Source organism: Antechinus flavipes, chromosome 4 (assembly GCF_016432865.1).
Source record: "Antechinus flavipes isolate AdamAnt ecotype Samford, QLD, Australia chromosome 4, AdamAnt_v2, whole genome shotgun sequence".
NCBI classification, from domain to species: Eukaryota; Metazoa; Chordata; class Mammalia; order Dasyuromorphia; family Dasyuridae; genus Antechinus; species Antechinus flavipes.
The window spans coordinates 457,073,555-457,093,816 of NC_067401.1; the positions used below are offsets into that span (position 1 = coordinate 457,073,555).

Sequence of the window (20,262 nt, forward strand, 5' to 3'; positions counted from 1 at the left end):
CTATTCTGTAGACTTCTGTATTTGTTAAATAAAATAATTTATGATCAGTACAGAAACAGCCAATCCTTTAATTTTATGAGGGTGAAATTTTTTGATGCTAGGGACAGATGTATTGTTGCTGGAAAAATATATCCTCTGGAAAGTGGCGATGAAGGGTGGGATGTGTTTTATGATTTAATGAATACTATTGTAGAAGTAAGAAAATGCAATTCAAAAGTGGCAGTAAAAACTAAACAACCTTTTAATTATTTGTCATTTTTATTTGGAATTAGAGAATTTTTTGGGGGTAGTCTCACTACACTGTCCCGTGTTTGGCCAGGGTGAATTAAAAAATTCTTTCCAAAGCCTCCCTTGAAAGAAGGCTCCTAGGCCAGCCATGTCTTAATTTTCCATGAGCTGCTTTCTTTAGGACTCTATCTTTCCTCTCCTTTTCATCCTCCTTTTGTGTATTGCCTTCCCCCTTTAGAAGGTAAGTTCTTTGAAGGCAGGAATTATTGTTTCCCTTATTTCTTAACACAGTGTCAGGAACATAGTAAGCACTTAAAATACATAATTATTGATTGGCTAACTAATCCTCCTAAGGCTTCCAGTGATGGGAATTCACTACTTCCAGAATTGGTTCATTAAAATTTTGAACAACTTTAATGGTTGGAAAGTTTTTCTTTTACAATGAGCTTAAATCTCTCCACAGCTTCCATCCAGTTTTCTCATCTTGACCTTTGGGAGTAAGCAGAACAAGTTTAATCCCTTTTCTAACCAGATAGCTTTTTAAATCCTTGAAGGCAGCTATCATGCCCTTTTTATGCTTATCTCTTGCTTGTGACCTATTTCAAGCTACTAATTCATGCCTATTGAGGGAGTTTTAATTCTCATTGCATACAAAGTTTTCTATCTCTTAGGTCAATAATTTAGGTCTTTGGGGAAGTTTTAATTCTATTTGGATACAATCAGTCTTATTTACCTAATATAAATGTACTCTAGGGCAGACCAAGAAAATTACAGTAGGAAGCCACTGTGCCATTCAGAATAACCAACCACAATTTTCATACTGTTCAGTTCAAAGAGTGGACAAAGGCTTTTGGTGACTGCCTAAGTGTAATATTACTGGTTCTTCTGATGCCTAACCCCTTTCTCTATTAGTCTTTTGTACTTTATTTTTAAGTATAGTTTATCACTTAAATTGTATTTTTTTTCAAGGAGGTCAGTAATAAATTTTTTTTTTTCATTTAACTTGTAATTTTGCTATAATCCAGCTAGGAAATTCATTTGAAATCAGTAATACTCCATTGTGGGAACAAGCAAAGTAGTAATTTAGGAGAGAGACAGATAAGGGAAGAAGAATTAGAAGGCGATTCAATAGGGAATTATATGCAGACTCTACTTATCATCTGCAAGGCCCTCCTTTTCCATGAAAGCCAAGAGTGTAATCACCAATGTCAGATTTCAGAGAAGTCAAGAAAGAAGGCTTGAGGAAAGGCCATTGAAATCAGTAAATAAGAGATCACTGATAACTTTGGAGAGGGTGGTTTCAGTTGAATGATGTGGAATCAGGAACTAAGAAGAAAAAGGAAAGTAAATGGAGGTGACAATTGTAGATGGCTCCCTCAAGGAGGGATTTAGGATACTAGCTAGCAGGGAATAGAAGAAGCAAGTGAGGGTTCCCCCTCCCGCCCCCAGGCAATTAGGCTCAAGTGATTTGTCCAGGGTCATGCAGCTAGGAAGTGTTAAGTATCTGAGGCCATATTTGAACTCAGGTCCTCCTAATTTCAGGGCTGATGTTCCATCCACTGCACCACCTAACTGAAGGTTTTTTGGAGGATAAGAGAGCCATGGGCATTTTTGTAGGCAATAGGGAAACAGCACAACATGAAATTGAAAGTTTGTAGGAAAGTGGGAATGGGAAAGAGGGAAGTCTGCTGGAGATGATATCATGGATTGTGGTCATGTGTTTATGTAGAGGGATTTGCTTTAGCAAGGAGAAGGGGCCACCTTTTCATGTGAAACAGGGCTAGAAGAAATGATAGCCATCAGGGACCTGAGTGATATGAGATGAGGAAGAAGAGGGATCTTTTGGTAAATGGCCTTGATTTTTTCAGTGAAATGGGAGGCAAGCTTCTCAGCTGAGAGAGTGGGAGAAGGGAAATGATGGGAGGTTTGAAGAGGAATGAAAAAGTTTGGAAATGATGCTGTGGTGAATTGGAAAGTGAATCAATTAGGGTGATGTAAAAGGATTGCCTGGTCATAGTGAGGGCCCAGATGAGATTACGTAACTGGCCCCAGTCAGTGGGGCCTTAATATTCTCTCCAGCTTCATTTAGCAGCTATTCAAGAGAAGTGAGGTTAAAGGATAGAAGGAGTAATCCAGGGCTGGCTATGCCACTGAGCAAGGGATGCAACAGAGAAAGACAGCATAGAGGTGAACTAATTCACCAAGGGGGATTATGGGGAAGAGCATGTTGCCAATGTAGGGCTGGCAACCTGGGAAAGAACTGAAGGGTGAAGGGATTGAAAGCTGTAAGGATGAAAAATAGAGCTTGTGATTGCAAAACAGAAGTGGAGGGCAGTATTATAACAGATTATGGTAAGATAAAGGAATTTCAGAGTTCATGAAAATGGATGTGGAACACTTGTGATGGGAAGATCAAGTCTTCTGTGTCTAGCTGTGGTGCAGTGGAATGGTAAGTCAGGTAAAATAGGTAAGTTGAGGAATTTGGAGGTTAGGATATTTGAGTGAATAGTATTATGTATATTAAAGTCCCCCTAGTCTGAATGCAGGAGTTGGGGAACAAAGAAATATTTCTTGAGAAAAGAAGGGTAGGTAGAAAATAGCCACCAGAATCTCTATTGTGTGGCAAATGTGAATTGAATGAACTTCAGAGAAGAGGTCACTTAGTGATGGTGGTGGAGGGATATTCTGGAAGTAGTGTTTGGGGGTAAAGTGTTTTCCAGCTCATCCAGCACAAGTGCTATAGTGGAGAGTTAGGGAAGCTGTATTGTCAGGAGGGAGCCAGGTCTCCATCACTGTTAGAAGACAGAAGAAGGGATGAGAAAAGAAAAGGCTTAAGATGAAAGGCAATTTGTTATCTATGGGCAGTAGCAGCAATTTTTGTCCTCTACCATTTCTAATTTTCAAAAATTTGCTTAAATATTTCAGCATTAAAGGATTTTAATTATGGTCACAGTTTTATTTGTGCAATCTTGGTCTTTCCCCCTCCACAAAATCTATTCTATTCTTTTTTTGCAACACAGCAATAATCTGACTGCATACAGATAGCAAACAGACATTATATGTTATCAAAGGGATGAATCACTGGAAATTATATACAAGATAAAAATATGAAAGTGCTATCATAAAACTATGGCTTCCACTAAGTCAAATTAACATAATTTTCTTAGTTCCCTTATCAGTGAACATTAACTTTTCAAATTACTTAACAATAAAATTTAAACTTTAAATGTTTATTCTCAAATTTATCGCATACTTTGAGATATTGCATAGACACATGTCTACTTGTGGGCTGGAATAGTTAGAACATATCCATCCATTGAGTCAGTAGTACATTGACACCAGCAGTAGAGAATCAACTTTGCTGCATCTCAACTGTGGGGACTGAATTGAGTGCACAGTTGTCTGCAAACAAAAAATTCTGCACCAATATTCTCTCCATTTTAGTTTTGCCTGCAGCCTTTTCAGGTTAAAGAATTTATCATCAGTATAGCTAACTTTGATAGCATGTTTCTCCTCATTGAAGGCATTGGACCTCATGGCTGAAAACATCATGCTAAAAAGCAGGGAAACAATCCCAGCCTTGTTTCACTCCATTGGTGACTAGGACAGCTTGAGAGCACTGCCCATTGTCCAGAACCCGAGCAAGTGTGCCATCATGAAACTGACACATTGTACTGATGAACTTCTCTGGGCAACCAAATTTTGACATAACTTTCCATAATCCCTCCCGACTGACAGTATCAAAGGCCTTGATCAGGTCTACAAATGTTATATCCAGACCTCTGTTCTTCTCTTGGCATTTCTTCTGAAGTTGTTGGGCAGTAAACACCATATTGACTGCTCCTTGGCCCCTTCTAATGCCACATTGACTTTCAAGTAGATGACCTTTCAGGTGTAGGATGAGCCTATTAAGGATGACTCTGGCAAGAGTCTTGCCAGCAATGATGGAGAGACCCTCTTGTGTGAATGTCACAGGACAATCTATTCCCCTTATCTTTATAAAAATGGACAAGAGAGGCACCCTTGATTTCCTGGGGCATAGTCTTCTCTTTGCATATAATCTAGAAATTTTCAGTCAGATTTTGTTTTAACAATGGACTCCTACCTTGTAAATCTCAGCAGGAATAGAATCAGTACTACATAAAAGTAGTGTAATGGCATCCACAACCTCTTCTTAGTTGGAGCTTTAACTAAAGGAGTGATTGATTTCAACCCAAGATAAACAGTCAGTAGCTTCAGCATTGATTGATGATGATCTGTTGAGAACACTGGGGAAGTATTCGGCTCATCTCTTTCAGATCATGTCCTTAGAAGTAATAAATGTAGCTCCATCAGCACTGAGGAGTTGAGATGTACTCTAGATCTTTGGCCCATATATAACTTTCAGTGCATCATAAAAGTGCTTTGGATTGTTACTATCAGTATAAAACTGAATTTCATCTGCCATTTTATTGAGTCAAGAATGCTGCATATATCTAAATTTTGTATGTCTTTTACTTTTGGTGGAATTGAATTCTATCTTCTCAGAGATGGGTGAGCTATCCTGCTGGCACACCTTGTGGTGTTCTCATTTTTCATTTAGCAGTGTCTGAATTTCCCTATTATTTCATCAAACTGATCTTGATAGTTGTGAGTGTTCTAATCCAGATGAGCAAAAGCAGTTCTGTACAACAAATCTCTGAAAGTAGTCAACTGCTTTTTTGCTCCACTATTGCCAGCTGTATGTTGGCTTATCCTACCCTCCAAGTTAGCAACAAACAGTTCTCTCTCAGAGAAGTGTTCTTATCTGTTGACATTAATTCTTCTGGTGCCTTTTTGCCTCAGTGCCACTGCTTTTAATGAATGTCATTTTTCAGGTTGGAGGGGATAAGTCTATGATCAGTCCAGCACTCTGCACCACACATTGATGCTGTCACTGTCACATGCCATCTGTCTCTTCTCCTTATAATTACATGGTTTATTAAAGGCCAACATTTGCTGGGAGGGGAATCCATGAAGTTTTATTGTGTTTAGGTAAATGGGATACAATGTTAACGACAAGAATGTAGAACATTAATTGTTAGCAATTAACATCAAGAAAACACAAGGCCTCTGTCAAGCAGCACCACACCATGCATATGTGGAATCATTGATTACAGCAAATGAAGACATTTTGAGTGCTCTGGATCAGTTTACTTACCTTAGCAGGATACTTTCCAGGAATGTACAAACTGATAATGAACTTGACACATGTATTGCCAGAGCTAGCTCAGTGTTTGGGAAGCTCTGAAGAAAAGTATGGGAGAGCAGAGGCATTAGACTGACTACAAAACTGGAGGTCTACTGAGCCATTGTGCCGATCTCATTGCTATATGCCTGTGAAACCTGGACAGTGTACCAGCACCATGCCAGGAGATAGAATCACTTCCATCTGAATTGTCTTAGGAAATTCTGAAGATCACCTAGCAGGATAAAATGCCAGACACTGAGATCCTTTCTTGAACTAAACTGCCAAGCATTCAAATTTTACTGAAGAGAACACAATTCCGTTGGGTTGGCTACATTGTTCTCATGTCAAATGTTTGCTTGCCAAAAAGACTATTTTATGGAGAATTCACACAGGGAAAGATGGTCAGAATAAGTGATACAAAGATACTCTCAAAGTCTCTCTTAAGAACTTTAGAATTCATTAAATGACATGGGAGACACTGGCCCAGGACCTCCCTGTATGGTGTATCCTCATCAGAGAAGATGCTATTCTCTATAATTGAATTAGCTCAGAAGAAACACTCCCCAAGGCAACCATAAAGGAAAGTTAACATCGTGCTAATAGTCTTCAGGCCATTCTAGTACTGCATCGACTGAGAGCTTATCATCAGTTAGGGCATTGTGCCTAATGGCATAGATCCCAGTACTTCCAGGAAGGATTCTTATTTGAACTTTAACTTTTCCATTAATTCTTCACCAGAACTGCGAATGGGATGGAAATGGGAATGGGGGAGACATACCAGTCTTCTTTAGATCTCTCCGTATTACTGGAGTGAAAGAACAATATTGATATGTTCTGTTTCTATGGTTTGTGATCCATATCTTTTCCCAGTGACTTATCTCTTTGATGTCAGCTTTTATGCTTTTCTTTGTCCATAAGGCTTTTTGGGTGACCTGAAAATTTGATTCTTGGGAGACTGTGATTCCATGACCTGTAGCTATGTAGTATTACCAGAAAGATTCTAGTTTTAAAGAGGTGAACTTTCATGTCAGAGAGAAATTTGGAATCACTGAAAATTCTATATAATTTCAAAAATGCAATGCAGTTTGCTTCTTCTTTCTGTTCAGTTCTGAGACTGTCTAAATGCACATACTAATGGACCAGCTCAGTAGTCTGCATGACTACTGTTTTTCATTCTTTTACTTTCATCTGCAAATTATTAGATTGAACTTTTAAAAGATCTGGAGGTTTTTTTTTTTTTTTTTAGTGATTTTAATGATGTTCAATGAAGACAAAAATGCTATCAAAGTTAGCCACCATACTAGTGGTAAATTATTTAACTTGAAAATACTACAAGCCAAGGCTAAAGTAGAGGGAAAGATGGAACATAATTTTTTGTTTGCAGATTTCTGTGTACTTAATGCAGCCTCTGAGGTCAAGATGCAGTAAAGTATGGATAGATTCTCTGCTGCTTGTGCTAATTTTGACCAATCAACACAGGAAACACAGCTGCTCCATCAGCTTGCACCACACCATCCGTACTTGGAACCAATGGAGAACCATTGAATGCTGTAGCTAAGTTCATTTACCTTGACAGTCTACATTCTGGGGACGTACACATGGATGACAAGGTCAATGCATACATTGCCAGAGCTGGTTCAGTGTTGAGAGACTCCAAAGGAAAGTGTGGGAGAGAAGTATTAGACTGTCTACCAAACTGAAGGTCTACTCAGCCATTGTACCGACCTCATTGTTGTAAAACCTGGACAGTTTACCTGCATTTGAATTATCTTAGAAAAATTCTGAAGATCACCTGGCAGGATAAGATGCTAGACATGGAGGTTTTTGGCCACACTGCCAAGAATACAAACTTTACTGCATAGAATGCACCTCTGATGGCATTGCCACATTGTTTGAATGCCAAATGTATTTTTGCCTAAAGAATATGTTACATAGAATTCACACAGGGCAAGTGCTCACACAGGGATCAGGAGCAGCAGTGACACTCTTAAGGTCTCTCTGAAGAATTGTTGCATGCCATGAGAGACGATGGCAAAGGATCACCCGGCATTGTATGTCTGTATCCAAGAAGGCACCGTGATCTACAATTAAAGCAGAATTACAGCAGCTCAAAAGAACATAGTTAGAGACAACCCCACTGCAAATGATCAAGTGGACTATGGGTACCCAATCTGTGGTAGAGCCTTCAGAGTTTTCATTGGTCTGATCCGCCACGGTCAGACTCATTGTGCTTTGACTCCAGCATCGAGATGTCATTTTGGTCCTCTTCAGGAATAAAGAATAATGACCAATCACCACTTTATGAGAGCTTAATGTCATCATCATGAGGAAACAAGTCAAAGTTGTTAAGGACCATGCCTAAGCACAAAGAGGAAGGTCAGTTCTCCCGAAAGCCCCCACAGCTGGGAATTATAACTCCCCTGAAGGAATTGCAAAGCATCCTTTACTGATGCAGATATTGCTTGTGGATTGGGAATGAAATAAACGGTGCAACCTGACAGCGGCTGCTGGGTGTTACGAGAGCCACCTGCTAGTGGCTGCTGGGGATCTAACTCTGACCAGCAGGATGGATTCCTTCATGTGAGAGGATGATAACAATACAAGGAGACTGAGAGCCAGACAATGAAGGATTAAAGTGACCAACAAAGGATCTTGTATTTTATCCTTGAGATAATAGGGAGTCACTGAAACTTCTTGAGCAGGGTAGTATCATGACTAAAAATATCACAACTGAGCTCATGTGGAGGACAGATTGGTAAAGTGATGTTAAAGACCAGGAGACCATTTAGGCTCTTGCCTAGTTGCCTAATATTGTACAGGCAAAAGGTGAAGAAGGTTACAATACAGGAGCCGATGGTCGCTTGCCTGGGTGCAAGAGATGCTGCATTGGAGGATCAAGAAGGCTTGGTAAGTCAATGGATATGAAAATGAGGCTGAGGGAAGAGACAAGATGAACGAAAGTCATGAATAACTGACTGGAAGGATAGTTGTAGCCTTAAGAGGAAGCAGGATATTAGAAGGAGGTTTGATTTGTAGGAAAAGATAAAGTATTCTGTTTCATACGCAGTGAATTTGAGGAGGCTGTAGGAAATTGAGGTGGAGATGTCCATCAGGTTGTTTGGTCATGTAGGTGTAGAGATCAAGAGAGAGATGACAACTTAGATTTGGGGTTCATCCATATAGAAATGGGGAAGAAAAGGGAACAAAGATGCTGTGCTAACAACTTTATGAATACTGTCTTAAGAGAGGTAAGATAAGTTAAGGGGTAGATAAATGGTACAGTGGATAGAGCATTAGCTCTGTAGCCAGGATGACATGAGTTCAAATCTGGCTTCAGACATTTAGCACATGCTAGCTGTGCAATTCTGGACAAATCATTCAACCCTGATTACCTTGCCAAAAAGGGGGAGGGGAGGTGTTTTTATAATTCCCCATTTTACAGATGATGAAATTGAGGCAGACAGTCAAGTGACTTGCCCGTGGTCATAGAGTTAATAAAGGTGGGTTTGAACTATGTCTTTCTGACTCCAGGACTCTGGGCACCATGACACAGATAGCTACAATAAAGATAATGATCATTGCCTCTGATTGCTAAAAGAGGACCAAGGACAGAGTTCTAGGTTATTTACCATGGATAAGGAGCACGATGGCTTATATAGCAAAGGAGCACAGGATTTTAGGCTGGATGGCAGCTCACCAAGCTCATCTAATTCAACCCCTCATTTTACAGAGAAAAAAGGGGAGGCTCAAAGAAGTGACTTTCCTAATTTGTACCTTCTTCCTTCAACTCAGTATACCAGGACACATGACAAAAGATGTCTTACTAACTGGAGAGGATTTCCTGGAGATGCAACATGTCTTACTAACTAGAGAGAATTTCCTGGAGATGCAACATGTTCTGTGGAGATCCAGGTTTCTCTCCTAAAAAATGGCAGGAGTAAGAAAGAAAAGGTCAAATATGAAAAGTGGTATGTTAACTGAATGTGGCCCTTTAGGGAACAATAGGAGAAGGAGGCAAAGTGGGATAGAAATTTGGGATGCAGTGGGATGAAGTGGATGAAGAGGAAGAAGAGGTGGGTCAATGGAGTCCTAAAAGCCTCCTTCAGTTCTACACCATGGATTTGGAGAGAGCTTGCTAACTATTCTTAACCTATGGTTATCATCACATTCGATCATTTAGAAAATCTTTATTTAACAGTCAGAATGGGAAGAGTGGCTCAGATTTATTTGAAAGAGATCCAATCTTGGCTCCATTTTTAATGATGACTCTGAGGCAAACAATTTGGGCCTCAGTTTTCCCATTTCCAAGAAGCATCAACCAAACAAGCCAAATTTAGGTTATAGATTTAGATTATAGATCATTTATAGAAATGAATTAAATTTAAAAATAAATACATTAAGCTAAGAAGTCAATTTTATGGTGAACTTTTAATAGCCACAAAACACATGGTGATGGTAAAACTGGGTTTGGAAAGAATTCTCCTCTCTCTATAGTTACACCTTCTACATTCCTATTTCCATTTGATAGCGACACTTAGAAAAAGGCCAATGGAAGAATGAACATAATTTAAATGACAAAAGATAAAATAATTAAAAGTGGATCTTTAGATGACTAGACCTGATATACCTGAACATGAGCTGGAAATATACTATTAGAAAATGGAGTAGACATTGTCTTTCTGTGATGTTTTCCCTCTGACTAGATCAACTTTGTGAAGCCTTGCTCTACTGCTTTGGGAAAAAGTAGAAATTTTATATATGGAGAAAATGAATCCAGATAGACCTCAAATTCATTTCAGAAATGAATTGGCAATCTTGTCAATGGTTGGTTGGTTGCTGGTAAAGAACCAAAAATGATATTACTATGTTACAGTAAAGTTACAAAGCATCTAATTGTAGACCAGTCCTTACTCTGAATGCTCTACCACAGGTCAAGAACAAATAATCCATATGAACATTTGGGGCAGATTGTCTACCTTTGCACACCTTGGGTTTCTTCTGAGCTAATTCAACTCTGCTTTCTTCATGGAGCACAACAACATGGAATACAAACACTGATATGATCAGTGTTTCCCATGTCATGCAATCAGTCCTAAAGTTCTTAAGAGAGATCTTGAGAGTGTCCTTGTGTTTTTTTTTTTTTTTCTGACTAATATGTGAGTGTTTTTTTAGTGTGAGTTCTCTATAAAATAATCTTTTTGGAAGGCATATACTTGGTGTTCAAACAATGTGGCCAGCCCAATGAGTTGTGCTCTCTGCACCAGAGTCGGAATGCTCGGCAGTTTAGTCTGAGAAAGGACTTCAGGTTTGAGCCCTTATCCTGCCAGCTGACCTTCAGAATCTTTCTAAGACAATTCAAATGGAAGCCATGGTAGAATAGGTTGATCTCTTTAAAAATAATGCCCCAAATATGACAATATTTATGCTTCTCTCATGATAAATAATTTTACTTATCATGTTTAATAAAAATTGGAATGTTTCCTCCGAGACAAGACCAGCCTTCTATTATTATTTGGGATTCATGGGTTATTTTGCAAATTTCAAGTAGAGGGTACAGTGAGATGATCAAGAAGTCCCATTTTGGATTATCTTTACAAGTGTATCATTTTTTATGTGTATTATTTTATGTATATTAACAAAACTGGATCAACTAAAATGTGATGACTTTGATGATGATGATGATGACTACTACTCCTTCTACCATTGCTATCCACTTTAATGCTTGTGGAATAACTACCCTCTTAAGCAGGTGATGACAATATATTCGTGCCTGTTTTACAGATGAGCAAACTAAAGAACAGGAGCCTTTTCTGCAGATACACAGTGAGAGAGAGTCAGAGCTAACACTGTTAAGCAGCCTTGTGACTCGAGGTACAGCACTTCTGAGCACAACCCAATCTAATAATTCAACAGATGTTATTGTGAAGACAATGGATTTTAAACTTGCTCTGATGAATCTGGCCATCTAATGTGTTTCAATTTTCCCACCGTTCCTTGCAAGTGAGTGTGGGATGGGAAGTCTATAAAATATCTTCTAAGTGTCTGATGGTATTATCTAAGGTGTCTTGAGTGGTAATCGGTACCCTCTAGCTCAAAAGCCCAACTGAGCTCTACCAACACTATCCATATCACAACACATCACAACTATGGTGCTGGGCTGACACCAAAGTGCCTGGTTCTCATCAGTGCTGCCATCTCTTTTTGGAGATGGACACTTCAGACAAATGATTGGGTGAGCATCACAACGCACCTGGCCCTATTCAGTTGGAGACTGATGTAGGATGCTTAAGCATATATACTTTTAGGCCTCTAGGTGCATACTTGGACTTGGTGGTATATATTCACAAGCTGAGTTTTACAGTGAAGATGTGAAGTATTAGTAAAGAAAACTCATTGTTAATACAGAAAGTTTTGCATCAAAATTCAAAAAAAGGATTCTACTATATTGCGATTCTTTTTGTTGGGTAATAGTTAGCAAATATTAATTATAAAAGCAGACGTGATATCGAGGCACAAAGTACAGACCAGACATTACAACAAATCATACAAGGATCCAGGGTGTCAGTTATCAATTTGAATAGATTACCTTTTTAGTAATCGTGTCCGGAGGTACATCCCGCCTCCCAAGTGGATAGGGGTTCCACTGGCCACTGGGAGATACATCTTCTTGTCCATTGTCTAGAATGTTGCTTTGCTGGGACGGGGTCTATTGTAAAAATGGTATGGCAATCTTAATTGATGGAACAGAAGTTTAAATACCTTTTTGAAATGAATGCCTAATTATTATAGCAAAATTAATTTTTGCTAAATTGCAGAACAATATTTAACCTGAATTTGAAATATTATTATATTCTATTTACTGGTTAAGGATTGTAAAATGGCTGCCTTTTGGTGGCAGTGTTGAATACACATTTCAATTAAACCACCAATTTATGCTGTTTCCTGAACATTTTTGGAAAAATTCTAAATTATTTATAGTAGACAAAATAAAAAAGAACCGAATGAAAAAAAAATCATACTTTAGAAAACATTGAAAACTTAGCTTGTCTTTTTAGAATTTTTTTCTATTACTAACAGTAGAAATAAAAACTTTTATGTTACATATCAGAAATCTTACCATAATCCATGAACTCCAAGCAGCTAACCTATGATAAACAATGTAAGGCTGGGCCAGCACAAAGGCCATAGGACCCTAGGCTCCTATTTTGTACCATATTGAGATGATATTAATACTAAGCCTGAGCAATCTTGGGACATTGTCCATGCTTCAAATAGGAGGTTAAAATCATCTTCAAGAATGTAATACAAATGTTATGCTATGGAAAACAGGCAAAATTGGTCATAAAAATTGAACACAAAGTTATTTAGTTGATTTGCATCAATAACAGTATGTATTTTTGTTAAAGCTTAAATACTCCATAATTATTTTCTTCTCACCTAATCCTTTAATACCTAATGATTTTTCAGTGAGAATGCAATGATCTCACCCCTGCCATCCCACTTTCCTCTCAGTCAGGTCTGTATATATTTCTGAAAGCCAGGTCCAGAAGAATGGAACTGGCAGCTATACCCCAAACTAATTATAGTCTGCGTTCAAATCTGAGAAATGGCTATAGAAGAAACTTTTGGAAAGATAATTTCCCCCCTTCTCCCTTGTACAACTAGATGCAATGAATTATCCTTTCTATCTTTGTCACTCTCTCCTCTCCCCCAGCCCCACAACTGACTAACCTGTGTAGAGACCTCCCAGTTAGTAAACTCCTTCTAGCAATGCTGACTAGTAACTCTTGTGTAGTTTCTGGAGTTAAAAAGTCACCTGGCTCATCAAGAAGTCAAATAGCTTGAGTCCAGGTTTCCCTGACTCCCAGAGCAGCTTTCTAGCTACTGTACAACTCCTTGATCTAATGTATTTCTAAAAGGGTGATAATGGATTAACTGTTAATTTTACTGATGTATATTTGAAATGTGAATAGTTCTTTATTGTTGTTCCAATTCTGAGTAATTTCTATGACACTGATAAATAACATTCTGTTCACATGCATTTTGCCTCAAATATATTTTGCCCATTTGTTATACCAGTGAAATTAACACTTATAAATAGTAATGAAGCAATCTGTAGGCATAGATTTAATAGGGAATGAAAAAAGAGTCTAGTTTTTCCATTTATCCTTTTCCCATATTCTGTATATGTATGCCCTGAGCATATACACCTGTGATAAGTATATCTAAAGTTATTTTTTAAATTCACAAATAGATTTAATAAAAGAAAGGAAGTGAAAGAATACTTTGTTAAGCCACTATTTATGTTTAGTTTGTTTGAAAAAAATCATGTGTTCTCTCAATTACATTTTTACTTCAAGAATAATACCAGACTATTTATTCATTGCTCAGCAGTACTTGTTTCCCATAATTTCTGTTTTTAGAGTGCTTTTCATATATGCACTTGTATATGGCTGCCAAATGCACCTTATATTCTTTAAATAATCACTCAGAAGTTGGAACCAAGCAGTTAAAATAGAAGGTATCCCAAATGTTTTGGTATGAAATTTTAAAACAGCACGAAAACCTTTGGAACTTATTATATAATGGACAAATTTAATCACTGTAGGTCAAAACTTTGTTCTTCAATTGTGCATATTCTTCTTGTTTTGTTCTACATCTATAAAATACAGATATTGCACATTATTTTGGTGAGGTGGTGGAAAATAGCATCTTACAAACTGCCTAAATAAAGTACCTCTCCTTTCTGATCCTCTCACTTTGGGTGGGCTGCCTTTTTCCTTATAATTTCTGGGCTACTTATGTTCCTACTTTGTATTGACATTGTTTCTATAGGTGGGGAAGACAATTATCACATAATATAAAAATCTCTTAAAAATGAACGACTAAAGAGGAAACATTCTCAAGCCGTGATAATCCAGACTGTTTGCTGATTTATAAAATGCTCAGGTCCTATTTTTTCTCCAATGAGAATAACAGATTAAATGTGGATTCCCCTCTATTGTTTAGACTGAGTGAGAAAAGTCGGCACATTTTAAAGATACTTTGTTGAATACCGAAATTAAAATTCTCTGAAAGAAAGGTCTTTTATCAGTACCAAGAGAGTGGCTGCATTTTTGTAAGGGAGTCAGATTCATTGTAGATTTTCAAGAAAAGCCAAATCAAGCCCCAACAAAACAGAAACTGTTATTGCTTGTGTGCGAGAGAAGGGAGAACTAACTACAAGAAACTCGTTTGCCAAAATGGGACTGGCTACTTTTGAAAGGCAAACATTTGACCCAAGCTTCCTGAATTGGACTGAAATGAAAGTGGCCATTTTAAGATTGACTAGAAAGCCAGAAGGAACATTTCAAAATGCACAACAGCCAATAGGCTCGAGAAGTCTCAACTGCCTTTGTACATTGGTGCTTGGAGGGAATGCCTAAAGTCAGGCAGAGATGGTGTGTGCAATTATACTGTAATACTCTGTAGCCAATATTTTATCTGCATGTCTAAAATGAAAAGATTTTTTTTCTCAACTGAATTAAATCAATGCAATATGAAAAAACACACGATCCAATGTATCAAAAGAATTCTAAGTATGGAGAAAAAAACTTCATTTTAAAATAATTTAGAGAAAGCTAATTTAATTTTTTGGAGGGATTTTCTGAATTATGGATAATTTGATAAGAATGCATTGTTTTTGAGTCCAGGATTTATAGAATTTATTTCAACAAATACTGGAATATTAGTTAGAATGGGCACCTTGAATACTACCAGATGTTGCCTAATGGTCATGAAGATAGCTGACTGAATCATGGTAAACATCCAACTCTGAAATCTTACACTTGTCTTTAACTTTGTAATTTTTTTATGATCAATATAGAGACAACTTTGTGTCTAGTTTCTAAATTATCACAAAATTCAAATTTGAGTTTCTCATCTATTCTCTAAACTGGACAAAGTTAGCATTTCATCCGTAATGGAAAGAGTTCCCTCTACTGTCTCCTTCACTGCATCAACCTTAATGTCTGTTTATCTCTGGATAATGAGGATTTAATCACACATAAATACATATATATATATTCTAAATGCCATTTTTTATAATTTCATGAAAGATAGGGAATCAATAATAAATTGAGTAAAATCTATATAGAATCTATCTATGAATTTCCCTTATACATTTGTAATCCACAGTATTATAATGTGATTAATCCCACACTAAATCTTTTCAATAGATATTGTTTGCATAGATCCAATTAGATTTTTCAAATATTTTATAATTATTTTAATCATCAGTGTTGCAGTGTTCTTATGCAGAAGAAGTTGAAAACATTGTTATCTAATAAAAGTCAGTGAAGAATTTTGACACATGCAAGATGTGTAACCAAAACTGAATGATTGTTTCATTTTCATTCCCACGTGTATACTGCACACATAGTGTAGCAAGTGCACAAAATAGATCGATCCTAATTCATAAATAGCTTTTCACAAGGTAATAACTCATTTCGCTTTATAATTAAATGTGCTTTTTGGAGAAAACTGGGAAAATATATGAAAGGAAGATTTAAGATCTTTGAAAATTTTTACCCGTTTTGTTAGGAATGTTTTTCCTGGGGTTAAACTACTTTGTATTTGTAATTAAGATACACTGGGAACTAGTAAACATACTATTTGCAAACTCAATGAAGTAGACATTGGTAGCATTTGATTCAGATATGGAGACATTTTTGCAAAACAAGACAGAAGTTTTTAATATCCAGTGATAAACTGAATTCCCCAGTGTGTACTCGAGCCACTGAAAGCTTCAGTCTTGTTTGGAGAGGCTTTCCACACCTGCTCATTGCATTTAGCTCATGGCCATTCAGAGAGTGCACAGAAATGCCCCTGAATGTGAATGAATCCACAGGGACTCTGAATGTCCTTAAAGTGACCTGATTAGGAAGATGAACTTTGAATAATTCATACATTATATTTCCAATAGTGAATCTTTAGGGATTATCAAGAGTTTTATGGTAGAACTCTTTGTGGTCTCCTTGCTCCTTCCTTTAACATATACACCTCCTTTTACTGGGTTGACTATGACAGTCTAAGTCCATCTCTTAATTTGAATGATTACTGGGTTTTAAATTAATGCAACTTTTGAAGATACTTCTTGGGGGGCCATGGCTGTGTGCTACCAGATACCTGAGCAGGCCCTGAGATAGCCTAGATATGCATCACAGAACATCTTTCAGGTGTGTAATAATTCATACTGAATTGATTCTTTAGGGTCGCTCATAGAACATTAGACAGTTAAAGTTGCTATCTGGATCACTTAATAAAAAGCCGGAAAATAATAGATACAGATGGGCTGTGGCCCAGCATGTCTTACAATGATTCACACATATTCTTTACTTTTGATAACAGAGAGGATACACCATGGATGTTAAGGCTGCAAGGCTGCAAAACCAGAGAATTTTTCAATTCTCACTTTGGAGATCTCACTTTGGAGAGGTTCTGTTTACACTCAAAAATGTTCTTGGTGACTGAGCTTTCAGCTTCCTCCGGAAGATGTCAAATTAGGAGGAACCAGCCCTTAAAGGATAACCTCTTTTATATTTGGGAAGTCCTAATCATGTGGAAGTTTTGGGCCCAGCCTGCTTTTCTGCCACTTTGATACATGAGTCCTGCCCCTGGAAGGAATCTTAAAGGTCATCGAGTCCAGTCCCCTCATGTTACAGATGAGGAAATCGAGGCTCTGAGAAATGAATTGATATGGTCAAGGACCATAAGGGGCAATGCTGGAACCGGACTCTGTTTTCTGAGCAGTGCCGTTCCCACCAAGCAACAATGTCGCACCGGGCACGTGATTTCTAAGATTATTATGCTATACTGTCTTAAAATAATGAATTGAAAACAATTTAATTTTTGATTCTAGCTCTGTTCCCAGAATGCAGCATCAACAAAAGCTAAAACTATCTCAAAAATAAAATAAAAGGACCCCAAAGCGACACACACAGCCACGGGAGCCGTTCAATCCAAAAAGCAAGGTTGTCAGCTGGGAAGTGACAGCCCGCTGGTTCGACGGCAGGGTCTGCTCCCATCAGGCTTCTTGGCCCCTGTGCTTTTTGGACAGTGGAGGAGCACCAAGGAAACACAAGGTGTCGTTACGAATTGAGAACACGAGGGAACAAAGAACATTAACTAGCTTTGGAGACGCTGGCCCGTCCAGGCCGGTCCATACTTACATGCTGGAGAGGTAGCTGTTGCTGTGTTTGGTTCTCAAACTGAGACTTAGTCTGCAAGTTTAAAGTCATGCTTCTCCCTGCATGCACGGCCGAAAGCCCTCCAGAGTGCAGCATGCCAAGGTTAACTGTGGCGTGTTTGTAAGCGGCATTCTGAGTAGAGGAAATAATCACGTGACAGGGAGTGGACACATGCTCAGCAACACATTATTACACGAACATGTCTAAACTCTGAAAGTGCACGTTTTCGGCTGGCCGACAAGAAGTCGTCTCTGGAAACATGCACTGGATTAGACGGAAGCTTACGAGTAACGGTGTTAGTTATACACAGAATGAAAACCATCTAAAACTACGGCAAAGACAGAAAGCAAACAAGACCCATTCTGTTGTATACTGGCTGATCACTGTCGATGGATAAAATTGAGTTTTGAAATTGAGAACGGCCATTCTGACCCACCGTTGTTCATCTGTGGCACAATATCTTAATCTGACATATTCAAACCACAGTGAAATCCCAATTTTATCACTTACAAATAATGCTAGAGATTTCTCAGAGATGAAACTATCACCCAAATATTCTTTAAACTCCAATTTGTAATGATTGAAACTAAGGAAATTGGACAGGCTAAAATTAATTTTTCCAATGTCTAGAGACCTTGAACAAGTCAGTCAGTCAGTCAACAAACACTGATTAAGTACTTCTTATGCAGCAGGCATGGTGCCAAAAAGGGGGATTAAAAGAAAAGCGAAAAATCGATGGTTGTAATTTATCTGAACAACTGGTATAAAAAGGTCAATTAAAATGACTGAATCAACCATTTCTCTGACAGAATTTTTGATTACTCAAATGGTCCAATTCATCACTTTTAGACCCAGTCTTTCTTTGTTCTTTTCATCTTCTTTTGCCATGGGCTAAATTGAGCCAAAGAAAATGCCAAGTCTGGTAGAACTATCCTGGAACTCTATTATTTGGGGACTAGGATGTTCTTTAGCTTAATTCTGCAATTTGCTATTTGGGGAAAGTGAAAGTCATAAGGACTAAACAATTTATGGGTGCTTACTGAACAAATTAATTCCAGATGTGGCACAAGAGATCATGTCACCTTATTTCCAGGATAGTTTCCATTGTTGTACATTTTTCTAATTTTTCTTTCCATAAAATGATATGAACTTACAGGGAATGAGAGGAACTGTATTAATGGAAGGGGAGGGACTAGGTTTCAGTGAGTTGTAAAAGTGACTTATCCACAATTGTGGATAAATGCTTATGCACATATTCTGGAAATCAGAAATGGTGCTTGGGAAGTGATGACTCTTAAGGAGTAAGTTTAAAGTTATTTAAGGCACTGAAATATTCCTTTTAAAATGTTATCATTTTAAGGCTTCTCTTAGGAAATAACCCCAAGCATTGTTTAATAAGGATGCACTTTTGAGATTAGAAGAGTCCTCTGTCCCTGAGAGCTGAAGCCCCAGTGGTGATCAAAATCTTGTCTGAGGCAGCAAGGGAGTAAGCAATAGATTTGGGACTCAAATCCCATTCTCTGGTGCCAGATCTTGTACTCTCTTTCCTGAACTTCAGAGACCTTACTACTCCATCAATAGGTATGGCTTCTTTTAACTATTTTCTTATTGAGAGTCTTAGAAATCAAATTATGTTCAGTTTTCCCATCCAATTAAAAAAATATATGCATGATTTGGAATTTGAAATACTAACTTTGATGGTGAAATTCTGAAAGGTATCACTATTGAAATGGTCATCTTTAACATCTAAGTTTCACTGAACTCTGAAATGAAAATGTAATACAATATCGAGGAGTTTCAAAAGTTATTAATGTTTAAAAGACTAAGACTTCTGTGGTACCTTGTGTAAAAATATTTTCTCTCAGATAAATTTTTTCTACCCAGCCATTTTTAATGTCAAAATTAAAATGAACAAGATAGGGTATTAACAGGGATGCAAAACAACTTATTTAAGCATGAATGATTGCTTTAGTTACACTAAGTCCTTGCTCAAGAAGAGGCATTTATACAAAGTGGTTTAACTTCTATTCTTAACAACTGTTGTATCACCTAGAATAGTGGTGGTTGAGACAGGGGAATTGAATGAACAGATATATGTCAAAAGATGTTGACTCTCTGTTCCCTTCTAAAAAGGGTTTGGGGCTAGGGGTAAGGTTTACTTCTGTAGCTCTCCTTTCAAGGAAAACATTGGTTCTGCAGGACTAGGGATGCTGTTCTGTTCCCTGGAGGACCAGATCTCCAGAAGTTCTCTTTCTTGTAAAATGAACAAAGAACTCTGGTATGGGAATGTCAGAGACCTGAGTTTCACAGGTTTCTGTTGTGACCTTGACATAGAGGGAATTTTTAGAGTCATAGATGCCTCAGAATGGACTTCATGGAAGAGTGTGAACGTATTACTAGAGCATTTTTAGGTAGGTCCATTTAGACTGGGGAGCACAGCAATTCAATGGCTGATGATATAACTTGTTTAGGTGGAGGAGTAAGAGGGAGAAAATAACTGTTGCCAGCTTCTAAGACTTGAGATGCCCTCACATCATCTGAGGCATTTGAGTCTCTTAGAACTAAAGGAGAAGCTGTTGGAAACTATTTCTACACTTT

At 37.8% G+C, this 20,262-nt stretch overlaps 1 protein-coding gene across 8 annotated transcripts in view; it reads right to left on the bottom strand.

Moving 5' to 3' along the window:
* The window catches only part of LRRC7 (leucine rich repeat containing 7), a 519,216-nt gene that overhangs the window by 54,571 nt on the left and 444,383 nt on the right, over positions 1 to 20,262 (bottom strand). For 5 of the 8 annotated variants that reach the window (XM_051999446.1, XM_051999441.1, XM_051999442.1 and 2 more), the window contains one exon: positions 12,024 to 12,143. The exons of 1 other annotated variant lie outside the window; for it this stretch is intronic. In XM_051999446.1, the coding sequence (XP_051855406.1) occupies positions 12,024 to 12,143 (120 nt within the window). Of the gene's footprint in view, positions 1 to 12,023; positions 12,144 to 17,646; positions 17,797 to 20,262 lie in introns of those variants that run through there. 2 more of the 8 variants (XM_051999450.1, XM_051999448.1) reach the window with 2 other exon arrangements.